Genomic DNA, 16,891 nt, shown 5'->3' with positions numbered 1-16,891 from the left:
GGATAATACAGTGGACGTGTTAGCGATTTGAAGACCAATTCATGTAATTCAACCAACGTTTCGAATGATTTATGACTTAATGCATTATCTCCAAGGTCCGGAGACAAAAAAAAGTCGCCCAGGGTAAGATCTGGATAATACAGTGGATGTGTTAGCATGGACAAATCCTTCAAAGCCACCGTTTGCGTCTTTCTACGGGTTTGGAGTTGATTAATCACGTGTACTCTACTCGATTGGACTTGTATGTGAAATTATAGAGCCATATTTGAGTGAAATCCAAAACGAGGTCATTATTTATATTTTTTAAGTAACTTATGCAAAGCTAAACATACTCCTACAGCTTTTAAAACTTTGTTTCAACATATCTACACTTTTACATACTTCCAACGAACCCTGTATATTAATTTAGAAATAACTACGTCTCTAATAGAGCGTCTAACAAACTTTAGAGAGTTAATCACTAGATTTGTTGAGTAATATCGATACAAGTCGAACGATTTAGAATAAATTATAACTGTAAAATCATGTACTCAATATTGAAGCTTGTCCGCGAATAAACAACTCGAAAATATATGATTAGAATGTCTATAAAAGTTGTTTGGTATTTTATAACGTTTCCGTTATCATTGATAATGATTATAGTTTTGTAAAATTTGATTTATTCGTAATGAAAGGTTTGCCGGCTTCATTTTTCTTGCCGTAGGTGCCAAAAATCGAACTGGTACAAATCCGTGAATTATACCGTCGGTTAGACGGCGATTACTGGTACTACTGGTGGTAGCTTAAACTTCATTTTATCATAAAACGGAGGATTCCAACCTCACTTTCTCAAATGGTTCACATATTTACAATATTATATGAGGTTTTTGGTACAAAATTTGTACTTTATAGTTGATGACAACTTTTCGAGCGCCCCTGGTAATTTTCTCACGATCCCGAGGTCCTAAAACTTGTTAAATATCGTAAAGCGTTTGGATACTTTAGAAAGGAAACTAACCGATCGTTGTTTTTGGTCAATGAGCTGCGGAAACCGTATTCATAAATAATGCAATTAACGTCACGGTCAAAATAATGAAGCATGCATAAATGCATTTGCGTGGTTGCTAAATGTTCGCTAATACGTACGGACGTAATACCCGTTGGAATAAATAATAGTGATAATAATAATAAAAAAGATCCCATTGTGGTGACATAAACGATCGAGGTGTTATAGTTTCACGGAATTGTTAGGATTTTAACATTCGATAAATGTTGAATACGAACCAAGCCGGAATCGACGACGAGCATACTAATTGTTAATTTCTTAGTTGTTCAACAGAGGCGTAGGAGCCGTTTCAAACAATGTACCAACCTCCAGGTCTTTCCGAAATGAATCTCCAAGTGGAAAAGCAACTTTGGAAACTACGGCAACAACGATCGGTTCTGTAAGACCATAACCGAAGATCGGCGGACACCAGGATGAGAGGATATTGGTAAAAATGGAAGGAGAAGAAAAAATGGATCGAGGTATCTCTGGTCCGCGAGCCAAAATTCCACCAACGACTGAAGAAGAGGCCTGGAGTTAATTTATTGGCCAGAAATAATATTTCGGGATACCATCAATCGTATTTGAAGAGATTTCTTGCTTGGGTTCAACCCATACCGAAGGACGGTCCTCAACAACTACTTTAGTAGAGTCTAGGGCAATCGCACTGGACAAATCGAAGAGTGTTGACAAGGTTTGCCATGTCAACTTTCTTTGGGTGCTAAGGGCGCGTCTTTCCCGAGCAGTACCACCTACAGAAGTCCAAGATAAATATCCACAGGCATCCCCAAACGAAAGACACACCCTTTTCTACATCGAAACGAAAAAAAAGCGTTTGAATCCTCAAAAGATGTTGTTATTGTTTGGGATAGGAATTTCCAAGTGTGAAATTTTGCGTTGGTCAAATTTGACGCCGAAATCACTACATTGGACGTACGAGGTATCTCTGGTCCGTAAGCCAAAATTCTACTAACGACTGAAGAAGAAAGTAGTTTCGTTGGGTCACATGTTTACTTAAAATTCGCGGGGAAAACTACCACCCAACCTGCCTGGAGTTAATTTATTGGCCAGAAATAATATTTCGGGATACCATCAATCGTATTTGAAGAGATTTCTTGCTTGGGTTCAACCCATACCGAAGGACGGTCCTCAACAACTACTTCAGTTCCAGCCGTTGTCAACCTTGAGATCTCCTGGTCTAAGTCGCCAAAATATTGTCTGATATTATAGAGAAATATGGGGAATCGCACTGGACAAATCGAATTTGGCATGTCAACCTTATTTGGGTGCTAAGGGAGCGTCTTTCCCGAGCAGTACAACCTACAGAAGTCCAAGATAAATATCCAAACGAAAGACACACCCTTTTATACATCGAAACGAAAAAAAAGCGTTTGAATCCTCAAAAGATGTTGTTATTGTTTGGGATAGGAATTTCCAAGTGTGAAATTTTGCGTTGGTCAAATTTGACGCCAAAATCACTACATTGGACGTACTGAAGTCCGTAGCTAGCTGAGGAACAAACTTTTGTTCATCAGATAATGACATAAACCAAAATAACTTTCAATTAGAAGGATTTAAATTAAAAAAAAACAATTACAATCAATAATTTCCATATTTATATAATTTCTTTACTTTTTGGACTAAAAATTAAGACGATTTAATATAGATTTAGATCCACTTACCGTCCAACGGAATGTAAAAGGCAACACCAGCTTTCCCCTATCCGGATCTGTTAACGTGAACGAATCCTTCCCGATGACGTGGCTGGAGGTGTTCCCGAAGGAACACAATCCGTTGCTGGTCACGTTACTCTGGTATTCTTTTAAGCAAAGTCTGAAAAACGTCTGACAAGGAACCGAACAACGATTGGTGACGGGCGACCGGGTACCGCCACCGCAACATTCTCCGTTCGAAAGTTCGCTACGCGGGTTAGACATTTCCAGAACTTGGAGTTCGAATATTCCGGAAGCATGCGTTCGCTGAAACAAGGAAAACCGTCAAAAATCCGTCTACAATAGATTGAAATCGAGTTTTTCACTTTTTACTTTGCCTAATCAGCTGAAAGGTTTTTGCTTTTTTGGAGGCGGATTCCTCAAATGATTTTGGTAGTAGTTACACCATGGTCGATAATTTTTGATACCAAAGAAAAATAACAGTAGTATGAAACCCATTGGAAACGCAAAGAAATGTGGTAAAAATGAATTACTGGCGTCTTGAGCTCGGGAGTGAGTTTTTTAAGGGTCAAAAATGATCTCGATTTATGGCGAAACTACAAGTCTTGTGGAAAAAAGTTAAATAGCAAAGTTGTAGGTAATGAAAAGCTCTACAACTTTTGTATTCACAATTTTTTCACATAACCTCAAAATTCGTGTTAAAAATTCGAAAAATCCACGGTTGAAATATGAGTTTTTTCAAAAAGTTTGCGTGGTTTCTGTTGGCTGAAATCTCTATTTTCCGATCGCGCAAAAAAATATATTATAGTGAATCTTCTCAGAAAATGGCGAAAAAAAATTAGAAAATTTGTTTTTTAACATTATATACAATGCAAATCGAAATATTCTGTCACAACAGTACCAGCAGCTAATTCAACTAAAAAAAAAATGGAAAATTTAGTCGTAGAAAAACCTCAGACATTATTTCAGACAAAACCATGAAAAAATACTATTTTGATCAAGAAAAATTTTTATTTAACAAAAAGAAACACAAAGAAAATATAATAAAAACGTTAACGGACAGATTACAGCCACAATACCGGAAAAATTGGTCTTTTGGTCTTTTTGAATTATTTTTAGAGGCTTCAACACTGGTCTGAATACGTTTGTATTCCATTCATCACCAGTGAAACACGAAAAAATGTACCAAACCGCTAAATCGAAAAACCTAACCTATTTTTATGTCAACGTCAATGTCAAATATCAATTTTTGACAATTGACTCGCAATTAACTGTCAAATGATTAGATATAGATAAAGATCGAAATATTTTTAGGTATAGGAAATGATATTTACACAAATACAGGGTGATTAACTTGAAAAAAATAATTAGAAAATAATGTATTAGTATTTTGATTCAATTTGTATCAAATTGGTTATAACTAATTAAATATTCGCAATTTTATATTATTGCAATGGCGAAGTCAAATTGTTTCAAAATATGCAATAAATTATAGGGTGTTTCATAAAAAAAACAATGTATTTTTGATATGGTACAACATTCTGGTAAGATTGTGAATGATTTTATTTGATTTCAAAATGTAATTTTAGCTATTAGCCCCTCGAATTTTCAAATTAATATCTCAAAGATTTAATTTTCGAATGTCATTTTCTAATTGGTCGGAAAAAAATGTATTGAATGAAAGATTCAAAAACTTTTTTAGATCGTTTTGAACTGTAAACTGTAGAAGATGTTGATACCGGAAAAATTAAAACCTCGATAGAAATTGTCTAATAAAACTGTCATTGTTGTTTTGGTCTTTTTTGAATTATTTTTAGAGGCTTCAACACTGGTCTGAATACGTTTGTATTCCATTCATCACCAGTGAAACACGAAAAAATGTACCGAACCGCTAAATCGAAAAACCTAACCTATTGTTATGTCAATGTCAATGTCAAATGTCAATTTTTGACAATTCACTCGCAATTAACTGTCAAATGATTAGATATAGATAAAGATCGAAATATTTTTAGGTATAGGAAATGATATTTACACAAATACAGGGTGATTAACTTGAAAAAAATAATTAGAAAATAATGTATTAGTATTTTGATTCAATTTGTATCAAATTAGTTGTAACTAATTAAATATTCGCAACTTTATATTATTGCAATGGCGAAGTCAAATTGTTTCAAAATATGCAATAAAATATATAGGGTGTTTCATAAAAAAAACAATGTATTTTTGATATGGTACAACATTCTGGTAAGATTGTGAATGATTTTATTTGATTTCAAAATGTAATTTTAGCTATTAGCCCCTCGAATTTTCAAATTAATATCTCAAAGATTTAATTTTCGAATGTCATTTTCTAATTGGTCGGAAAAAAATGTATTGAATGAAAGATTCAAAAACTTTTTTAGATCGTTTTGAACTGTAAACTGTAGAAGATGTTGATACCGGAAAAATTAAAACCTCGATAGAAATTGTCTAATAAAACTGTCATTGTTGTTTTGGTCTTTTTTGAATTATTTTTAGAGGCTTCAACACTGGTCTGAATACGTTTGTATTCCATTCATCACCAGTGAAACACGAAAAAATGTACCAAACCGCTAAATCGAAAAACCTAACCTATTTTTATGTCAACGTCAATGTCAAATATCAATTTTTGACAATTGACTCGCAATTAACTGTCAAATGATTAGATATAGATAAAGATCGAAATATTTTTAGGTATAGGAAATGATATTTACACAAATACAGGGTGATTAACTTGAAAAAAATAATTAGAAAATAATGTATTAGTATTTTGATTCAATTTGTATCAAATTGGTTATAACTAATTAAATATTCGCAATTTTATATTATTGCAATGGCGAAGTCAAATTGTTTCAAAATATGCAATAAATTATAGGGTGTTTCATAAAAAAAACAATGTATTTTTGATATGGTACAACATTCTGGTAAGATTGTGAATGATTTTATTTGATTTCAAAATGTAATTTTAGCTATTAGCCCCTCGAATTTTCAAATTAATATCTCAAAGAATCAATTTTGGAATGTCATTTTCTAATTGGTCGGAAAAAATCGGTGACTACTTGTATTAAATGTATTGAAAGAGATGGAATCGAATGTTTTTTTTTCTATTAAAACGTCTAAATGTTTATATTTTAAAAACTTCGTTCCCAACAAAAGAAATATCATAAGAAATAATGAATAGAAGTAGTAATCCTTTCTTAATAATGTTTTCTAAAACCGCCGCACATTAAGCTCGACCACAAATCGAAACCGAACAAAAACAGATACAATTTCAAAATCATTTAATTCTAAAAAATATCTTTCCTTAGATATAGCTCAGCTATTACTTTTTGTACGAAGTACTAAAGATTCAACAGAGACGGATTTTCATCTGATGTGTCAATATAAGGCAAAATCGGAGCCGAAAATAACGAACCGCGTTGATAAAATTACTCACCAAAATATTGCATTTAGCCGATTCATTTATTCGATACGTACAAGCGTAATACGCAAATAATTTTCATCATCTACAAGATTGGTCTCAGAAGTAACTGATCTGACCACATATTTCAAATTGTTTGGTCAACCGTCAATAGTAAAAGGTGGATTAGATTACTTAATTCATTATCCACAGTAAAATATTGGGTAGCGGAGTTCAAACGACCTGCAAGGACCAGCATCGCACAGTGGACGACCAAACGAAGTGACTACACCATAAAACCCGCATATCAACTAAAAATTTTGACATCAGAAAGCTGTGTGCAAGATGGATGCCGCGTTTGCTCATAATGGAACAAAAACATCGATTTTTTTTACATCCTATTAGCCAGATTTAGCCCATTCGGATTATTTTATATTCCCAGACTTGAGAAAATTGATCGGTGGTCAAAGATTTACCAAAAATGTTTATGGAACTTATTGAACGGATCTAAAAGATAGATCAAAGTCAAATAATGAGTCTAATTGTATCTCAATATGCTTAGAAAGCTTCGTCAAATGTGTAAACCTTGATTGTCACTGATGACAGATCAAAGCTACCTCGTGGCAAAGTGGTAGATGTCGCCCGCTCGCATCGGCCATTTAGATACCACCTCATCGGATTTAGGCGACGCGAACTCACCCTAAAGGTTCCAAGTTTCGTCTCTGTGTCGACACAACACTTTCTAGACCAAAAATTTTAATGTATCGCCACGTATTTATATGTTTGTGCCGTTCAAAAGATCTTCAAGATAGAGACAGCAAGATATGGAAGCTTGTTCGAACGGCTGGAGGAAATGAATTCATTTTAATATTTTCTCTATGGTTTCAACACAATTTCCGCTTTGTTGCTTGTCCGTAACTCGTAATTGAAGCAAGCAAACGTGTGAACGACGTCTTAGACTCAAGAACGTTCGCTAGTTTTCGCGATTAGTGTGAGAGTAGCTTAACATTATGAATTGTGTTAAATCACGTCGATGGGTTCGGTAAACGGGAATTTCTAGGCTCGATACTGACCTGATTTTGAAAAAAAACTGTATTGAAATCTAACAAAAGTAGACAATTTTACGCTAAATCATCTCCAATGAATTCACATGCTCTAAAAAACGTTTAAAAGTATAATGGTTAGTTTACGTGATTTAATTTATTCAATTTTCGAGGTACGCCTCTCTGGAACAACCGATTCATTTATCGGTAAAAGGTACGCAATGCCTTTTAGTTCACCACAAATTAATAGCATACAGGATTTCACAAAAGTAACTATTCAATGAAACTTTTTTAGATCGTTTTTAACTGTAGATGTTGATACCGGAAAAATTAGAACCTCGATAGAAATTGTCTAATAAAACTGTCATTGTTGTTTTGGTCTTTTTTCAATTATTTTTAGAGGCTTCAACACTAATCTGAATACGTTTGTATTCCATTAATCACCAGTGAAACACGAAAAAATGTACCAAACTGCTAAATCGAAAAACCTAACCTATTTTTATGTCAACGTCAATGTCAAATGTCAATTTTTGACAATTCTCTCACGATTAATTGTCAAACGATTAGTGAGTGAGTTTTTTAAGGGTCAAAAATGATCTCGATTTATGGCGAAACTACAAGTCTTATGGAAAAAAGTTAAATATCAAAGTTGTAGGTAATGAAAAGCTCTACAACTTTTGTATCCACTATTTTTTCACATAATCTCAAAATTCGTGTTAAAAATTAGAAAAATCCACGGTTGAAATAGGAGTTTTTTCAAAAAGTTTTCGCGCTTTCTGTTGGCTGAAATCTCTATTTTCCGATCGCGCAAAAAAATATATTATAGTGAATCTTCTCAGAAAATGGCGAAAAAAAATTAGAAAATTTGTTTTTTAGCATTATATACAATGCAAATCGAAATATTCTGTCACAACAGTACCACCAGCTAATTCAACTAAAAAAAAAATGGAAAATTTAGTCGTAGAAAAACCTCAGAGATTATTTCAGACAAAACCATAAAAAATACTATTTTGATCATGAAAAATTCTTATTTAACGAAAAGAAACACAAAGAAAATATAATAAAAACGTTAACGGACAGATTACAGCCACAATACCGGAAAAATTGGTCTTTTTGAATTATTTTTAGAGGCTTCAACACTGGTCTGAATACGTTTGTATTCCATTCATCACCAGTGAAACACGAAAAAATGTACCAAACCGCTAAATCGAAAAACCTAACCTATTTTTATGTCAATGTCAAATGTCAATTTTTGACAATTCTCTCACGATTAACTGTCATATGATTAGATATAGATAAAGATCGAAATATCTTTAGGTATAGGAAATGATATTTACACAAATACAGGGTGATTAACTTGAAAAAAATAATTAGAAAATAATGTATTAGTATTTTGATTCAATTTGTATCAGATTGGTTATAACTAATTAAATATTCGCAACCCTATATTATTGCAATGGCGAAGTCAAATTGTTTCAAAATATGCAATAAAATATAGGGTGTTTCATATAAAAAACAATGTATTTTTGATATGATACAACATTCTAGCAAGATTGTGAATGATTTTATTGATTTCAAAATGTAATTTTAGCTATTAGCCCCTCGAATTTTCAAATTAACTGTAATTTTTCTTAGATTCAAGAGATACTTTGTAAGATCCATTTATTCAAAACGAATATTCTTCTTCTTTTTATATAACAGGTCTCGTGCCTGTTACTTTCTCGATATCCATCCACATCGTGGCTTGTTCCAATCTATCAACTGTAAATCGATTCATTAATCGATTACGCTGTAATGTCTCCCGAAATTGTTTCGTTTTTGATATTTCTAGCTTTATTTCTTGTCTTTTTGGTGTTTGTTTCGCCATACTACCTCATTTGATGTGGCTAATTGTCTTCTTACTACAGTTCAAAGTATTATTTGACCTTCTAATTCTAATTTGCAACTAATGGATGTAAATTATAGTGAAAAATGTCGGTGTCAGTTATCGAAAGAACGGAAATATATTAGAGATAGTACACTTTGTTTAATTTGATTTAATTTCGCCACAATCCCACTACGAAAACGTTTATATATATACAATACTGAATAGTTAATTAAATTTCCAATTCTAAACGAGCAGTTCGGAAATATATTGAGTTTGAATGAAGATAATCAGTACGAAGAAACAAATACGTAAAACACTAGTTTTATGTTAATATTTTTTTTCCTTTTTTATTCGTGCACGACACCGAGCAATCGGATTTCTGCCTTCTCATATCTTCAGCTTGCCTAACTGTCTTTTTTAGTATTTCCTGAACAACTTCGTCTCCGTCATACAAATCAAGCACTTATACAGGGTTGCTCTTGCGCGATTTTGTTTTTAAATACATGAAATAGTTATGAATGGCGCTGTTGACAAACACGAGCCTTTAGGTCAGTTCTGGAAGAGGTTTGGTGGCTTGTAATGTCGTAATTAGTATCTTAGGAAGCGATAAAACCGTAGAAAAAGATAAATAGATTGTCCACGACTGGAAATATTTCTAAACAGTTACGATTGTTGATGTAGAATTGTTCAAATCGTCGAAACGGTTCCAACATGACGTGTCCCCTTATTTTATTACGAATAAATGAATAAAAAGTATGTGATTGGTCTCAACCGGGACATATTCTCGAGAATCGTTTCGATAAAATCGATTGTACTAGAAAATTGAACAGAATGATGACAAATCTGGCGATGGCAATACAAGCAAGATACTTCCAGCAATCAAAATTGTCTTTTTCCACAAAAATGAGACGTTTACGTATGAAATAACACCCTCTAGTGGAAATATAACGTTGGGAAGCCGGGAAAAGTAACACAGTGCTAAATCTGGTGAAAACGGTGGGTGCAATCCAAGATTTTTGGTCACGTTGATGACTGAAGTGTGAGAAAGTGCGGTATCTATTTCGTAATTCCTTCCTGTACCTAATCAAATAATATATTATCATATTTTTTGAATTATGGTCACCGTTTTTGCCTTTGTGACCGTTTGGTATCCACTAAACTTTCCCTCTAACATATTAATCGATACTTTTCAATCTTTTCAGTGCTTTTATGGGAAAAAAATGGTTGTTCGGTGGGGTCACCCTGTCGAATATTCTTGACGAACATTCTTTGAAAATAGAATAAGGAAGATTTCTTCTTTATCTCCACGTCGCATCTCATGAATCCATTGTCTTACTCCCAATGAATTAATATCTACATTCTTCATGTCAACTGACTTTTTTTCAATGAATTACCAAGTACAGCGAACGGCGAGTTAGTTGGAATGATGTCGAAAATGATTTAAGAGGCTACGAATTTGAAAAAACAAATCTTCAATAATATTATGATATAATAGTCGAGTCGACTCGGAAAATCGACATACCCGGTATATTACCACGGAAAAAATTGTATTTTGGCATCCTAAAACTATTATCGATTATCAAAATTGTAATTTTTAAAATCAAAGTTAACAAAAAATCGATTCTTTTTACATTTTTTTCAAATATCTCGTTTCCTATTAATTTTACGCCATTTGTTTTCATTATCAATATTGTAGAGAATTTAATTCTCTACAACTTTTGTATTCAACATTTTCTTATATCTCGAACTGTTTTCGAGATATAGAGCGTAGAACGCGCGGTTACAAAATTTATCTGAGATCTCGATCAAAAACCCATTTTTTGTCGAACTTTTAAATCAAGGAAAATCGACATACCCAGTAAGTTAACAAAAAATCGATTCTTTTTACATTTTTTTCAAATATCTCGTTTCCTATTAATTTTACGCCATTTGTTTTCATTATCAATATTGTAGAGAATTTAATTCTCTACAACTTTTGTATTCAACATTTTCTTATATCTCGAACTGTTTCCGAGATATAGAGCGTAAAACGCGCGGTTACAAAATTTATCTGAGATCTCGATCAAAAACCCATTTTTTGTCGAACTTTTAGATCAAGGAAAATCGACAAACCCAGTAAGTTAACAAAAAATCGATTCTTTTTACATTTTTTTCAAATATCTCGTTTCCTATTAATTTTACGCTATTTGTTTTTGTTATCAATATTGTAGAGAATTTAATTCTCTACAACTTTTGTATTCAACATTTTCTTATATCTCGAACTGTTTTCGAGATATAGAGCGTAGAACGCGCGGTTACAAAATTTATCTGAGATCTCGATCAAAAACCCATTTTTTGTCGAACTTTTAGATCAAGGAAAATCGACAAACCCAGTAAGTTAACAAAAAACCGATTCTTTTTACATTTTTTTCAAATATCTCGTTTCCTATTAATTTTACGCTATTTGTTTTTGTTATCAATATTGTAGAGAATTTAATTCTCTACAACTTTTGTATTCAACATTTTCTTATATCTCGAACTGTTTTCGAGATATAGAGCGTAGAACGCGCGGTTACAAAATTTATCTGAGATCTCGATCAAAAACCCATTTTTTGTCGAACTTTTAGATCAAGGAAAATCGACAAACCCAGTAAGTTAACAAAAAACCGATTCTTTTTACATTTTTTTCAAATATCTCGTTTCCTATTAATTTTACGCTATTTGTTTTTGTTATCAATATTGTAGAGAATTTAATTCTCTACAACTTTTGTATTCAACATTTTCTTATATCTCGAACTGTTTTCGAGATATAGAGCGTAGAACGCGCGGTTACAAAATTTATCTGAGATCTCGATCAAAAACCCATTTTTTGTCGAACTTTTAGATCAAGGAAAATCGACAAACCCAGTAAGTTAACAAAAAATCGATTCTTTTTACATTTTTTTCAAATATCTCGTTTCCTATTAATTTTACGCCATTTGTTTTCATTATCAATATTGTAGAGAATTTAATTCTCTACAACTTTTGTATTCAACATTTTCTTATATCTCGAACTGTTTCCGAGATATAGAGCGTAAAACGCGCGGTTACAAAATTTATCTGAGATCTCGATCAAAAACCCATTTTTTGTCGAACTTTTAGATCAAGGAAAATCGACAAACCCAGTAAGTTAACAAAAAATCGATTCTTTTTACATTTTTTTCAAATATCTCGTTTCCTATTAATTTTACGCCATTTGTTTTCATTATCAATATTGTAGAGAATTTAATTCTCTACAACTTTTGTATTCAACATTTTCTTATATCTCGAACTGTTTCCGAGATATAGAGCGTAAAACGCGCGGTTACAAAATTTATCTGAGATCTCGATCAAAAACCCATTTTTTGTCGAACTTTTAGATCAAGGAAAATCGACAAACCCAGTAAGTTAACAAAAAATCGATTCTTTTTACATTTTTTTCAAATATCTCGTTTCCTATTAATTTTACGCCATTTGTTTTCATTATCAATATTGTAGAGAATTTAATTCTCTACAACTTTTGTATTCAACATTTTCTTATATCTCGAACTGTTTTCGAGATATAGAGCGTAGAACGCGCGGTTACAAAATTTATCTGAGATCTCGATCAAAAACCCATTTTTTGTCGAACTTTTAGATCAAGGAAAATCGACAAACCCAGTAAGTTAACAAAAAATCGATTCTTTTTACATTTTTTTCAAATATCTCGTTTCCTATTAATTTTACGCCATTTGTTTTCATTATCAATATTGTAGAGAATTTAATTCTCTACAACTTTTGTATTCAACATTTTCTTATATCTCGAACTGTTTCCGAGATATAGAGCGTAAAACGCGCGGTTACAAAATTTATCTGAGATCTCGATCAAAAACCCATTTTTTGTCGAACTTTTAGATCAAGGAAAATCGACAAACCCAGTAAGTTAACAAAAAATCGATTCTTTTTACATTTTTTTCAAATATCTCGTTTCCTATTAATTTTACGCCATTTGTTTTCATTATCAATATTGTAGAGAATTTAATTCTCTACAACTTTTGTATTCAACATTTTCTTATATCTCGAACTGTTTCCGAGATATAGAGCGTAAAACGCGCGGTTACAAAATTTATCTGAGATCTCGATCAAAAACCCATTTTTTGTCGAACTTTTAGATCAAGGAAAATCGACAAACCCAGTAAGTTAACAAAAAACCGATTCTTTTTACATTTTTTTCAAATATCTCGTTTCCTATTAATTTTACGCTATTTGTTTTTGTTATCAATATTGTAGAGAATTTAATTCTCTACAACTTTTGTATTCAACATTTTCTTATATCTCGAACTGTTTTCGAGATATAGAGCGTAGAACGCGCGGTTACAAAATTTATCTGAGATCTCGATCAAAAACCCATTTTTTGTCGAACTTTTAAATCAAGGAAAATCGACATACCCAGTAAGTTAACAAAAAATCGATTCTTTTTACATTTTTTTCAAATATCTCGTTTCCTATTAATTTTACGCCATTTGTTTTCATTATCAATATTGTAGAGAATTTAATTCTCTACAACTTTTGTATTCAACATTTTCTTATATCTCGAACTGTTTTCGAGATATAGAGCGTAGAACGCGCGGTTACAAAATTTATCTGAGATCTCGATCAAAAACCCATTTTTTGTCGAACTTTTAAATCAAGGAAAATCGACATTATTATAGTTGGTAGATACCATAGTTGTCAGGAAAACCTCGAAATCTATTTCCGATTATAGAGGAAATATTGCGTGAACACCTGAAGTTTTTTACAAGGTATCAACCCGCAAACGAATGGATATTCGCGAAATCGAATACCGGAGTCTCGGTGATTCTGAAACACGAAACTTTGTAATATCGAAGTTGTTGTAATTAATATGACAGCTTTTGTCTGTGTAATTGATAATAATAATGGACCTCGTCGGGTTTTAATACGAATCAGACATTAAATATCCTTTACCTTATTACAATAATGTAATAAATAAAGCAAAAAACGTTTTTTTGATAAATATCGATTTTATTCATCGATTTCAAGACGAATACAATCATTCCAACGCTTCCCTAACTTCTCGATGGCTCGATAACCTTACCAACTACACCGTTACGGCTCGATAACTTCTCGATGCCGTGCTTGTAGAAGAATTTGCGTTTTGCATCAAAATAGGCTTCAGTTTCGGCAATTTGAACTTAATTTATTACCGGTGTACATTTTTTTGAGATCAGTAGTCACTGGGAATCAGATCTGGATTGTATGGTGGATAAGGAAGCAATTCGAAGTGTAATTTGTTCGATTTAATCATCGTTGTGATCGACTTGTGAATCGGTGAATTGTCTTCTTAACCAAATACGGCCTATTTTGTTTTATTTTTTCGCTCGAACGTCGTAAATTGCATTGTTAAGCCGCTAGAGGACGCGTAGAAGATTTAAAAACCCATTTCTTACATTTTCTGGAAAACTACGGTTTTTCGGGAGCAATAGTAAATAGCAAAGTTGTAGCATACAAAAATCTCATAAGTTTTTCCAATTTTTCGGGAAAACTATGCGTCCTAGTAAAAAAAGTTAAAGGGCAATCTTATAGAACATAAGATTTCGCACAACTTTTGTCTGAAACATTTTTTCCAGTTTCGCTTAGTTTCCCCGTTAGATGGCCTGGAAAAATCTTGTAATTGGGTTTTCTACGTTACATCCGACCCCTTGGTGAATATGTTACGAATTTCTGGAAAATTCCTGACAACTTTTGCAACGTTTCTTGCATAGTTAAGCCGCTAGAAGATTTAAAAACCCATTTCATACATTTTCTGGAAAACTACGGTTTTTCGGGGGCAATAGTAAATAGCAAAGTTGTAGCATACAAAAATCTCGTAAGTTTTTCCAATTTTTCAGGAAAACTATGCGTCCTAGTAAAAAAAGTTAAAGGGCACTCTTATAGAGCATAAGATTTCGCACAACTTTTGTCTGAAACATTTTTTCCAGTTTCGCTTAGTTTCCCCGTTAGAGGGCCTGGAAAAATCTTGTAATTGGGTTTTCTACGTTACATCCGACCCCTTGGTGAATATGTTACGAATTTCTGGAAAATTCCTGACAACTTTTGCAACGTTTCTTGCATAGTTAAGCCGCTAGAAGATTTAAAAACCCATTTCTTACATTTTCTGGAAAACTACGGTTTTTCGGGGGCAATAGTAAATAGCAAAGTTGTAGCATACAAAAATCTCGTAAGTTTTTCCAATTTTTCAGGAAAACTATGCGTCCTAGTAAAAAAAGTTAAAGGGCACTCTTATAGAGCATAAGATTTCGCACAACTTTTGTCTGAAACATTTTTTCCAGTTTCGCTTAGTTTCCCCGTTAGAGGGCCTGGAAAAATCTTGTAATTGGGTTTTCTACGTTACATCCGACCCCTTGGTGAATATGTTACGAATTTCTGGAAAATTCCTGACAACTTTTGCAACGTTTCTTGCATAGTTAAGCCGCTAGAAGATTTAAAAACCCATTTCTTACATTTTCTGGAAAACTACGGTTTTTCGGGGGCAATAGTAAATAGCAAAGTTGTAGCATACAAAAATCTCGTAAGTTTTTCCAATTTTTCAGGAAAACTATGCGTTCTAGTAAAAAAAGTTAAAGGGCACTCTTATAGAGCATAAGATTTCGCACAACTTTTGTCTGAAACATTTTTTCCAGTTTCGCTTAGTTTCCCCGTTAGAGGGCCTGGAAAAATCTTGTAATTGGGTTTTCTACGTTACATCCGACCCCTTGGTGAATATGTTACGAATTTCTGGAAAATTCCTGACAACTTTTGCAACGTTTCTTGCATAGTTAAGCCGCTAGAAGAATTAAAAACCCATTTCTTACATTTTCTGGAAAACTACGGTTTTTCGGGGACAATAGTAAATAGCAAAGTTGTAGCATACAAAAATCTCAAAGTTTTTCCAATTTTTCGGGAAAACTATGCGTCCTAGTAAAAAAAGTTAAAGGGCACTCTTATAGAGCATAAGATTTCGCACAACTTTTGTCTGAAACATTTTTTCCAGTTTCGCTTAGTTTCCTCGTTAGAGGGCCTGGAAAAATCTTGTAATTGGGTTTTCTACGTTACATCCGACCCCTTGGTGAATATGTTACGAATTTCTGGAAAATTCCTGACAACTTTTGCAACGTTTCTTGCATAGTTAAGCCGCTAGAAGATTTAAAAACCCATTTCATACATTTTCTGGAAAACTACGGTTTTTCGGGGGCAATAGTAAATAGCAAAGTTGTAGCATACAAAAATCTCGTAAGTTTTTCCAATTTTTCAGGAAAACTATGCGTCCTAGTAAAAAAAGTTAAAGGGCACTCTTATAGAGCATAAGATTTCGCACAACTTTTGTCTGAAACATTTTTTCCAGTTTCGCTTAGTTTCCCCGTTAGAGGGCCTGGAAAAATCTTGTAATTGGGTTTTCTACGTTACATCCGACCCCTTGGTGAATATGTTATGATTTTCTGGAAAATTCCTGATTTAAAGTGATAGTTTTTCTTTATTCAAGATAGTCAATGAAAATGATCACACAAACATCGACGCCATGACGTTACCTGCAGATGGAACGTTCTTTGACTTGTTTGAAGTCGGTTCACACTTCTCAGTCCATTATTTTGATGGTTCAGGTGTGAAATGATGGATACATGGTTATAAAACGGCTTTATTTCTATGAAACGATGCCAAACACTCAATGGAAACATCTCCACGACGTTATATTTGTTCCATTGGGAGCAAACGCGGCATCCATCTTGCAACGTGGCATCCATCTTGCACACAGCTTCCTCATGTCCAATTTTTCAGTTAAATGCGATTTTCTTTAACATTTCTGGAGTGTTTACCTCATTTGATCGACCACTG

The 16,891-nt window shown here is 33.1% G+C and overlaps 1 protein-coding gene across 1 annotated transcript in view; it reads right to left on the bottom strand.

Annotated features, from left to right (window-relative positions):
• Positions 1-16,891, bottom strand: part of LOC130449808 (protein jagged-1b) — a 245,081-nt gene that overhangs the window by 214,712 nt on the left and 13,478 nt on the right. Inside the window, exon 2 of the mRNA XM_056787827.1 lies at positions 2,707-3,003. Coding sequence (XP_056643805.1) covers positions 2,707-3,003 — 297 coding nt within the window. The remainder of the gene's footprint in view (positions 1-2,706; positions 3,004-16,891) is intronic.

Source organism: Diorhabda sublineata, chromosome 10 (genome assembly GCF_026230105.1).
Source record: "Diorhabda sublineata isolate icDioSubl1.1 chromosome 10, icDioSubl1.1, whole genome shotgun sequence".
NCBI classification, from domain to species: domain Eukaryota; kingdom Metazoa; phylum Arthropoda; class Insecta; order Coleoptera; family Chrysomelidae; genus Diorhabda; species Diorhabda sublineata.
Note: the sequence above shows the minus strand (reverse complement) of the source record. Positions and strands in the feature narration are given on the sequence as shown.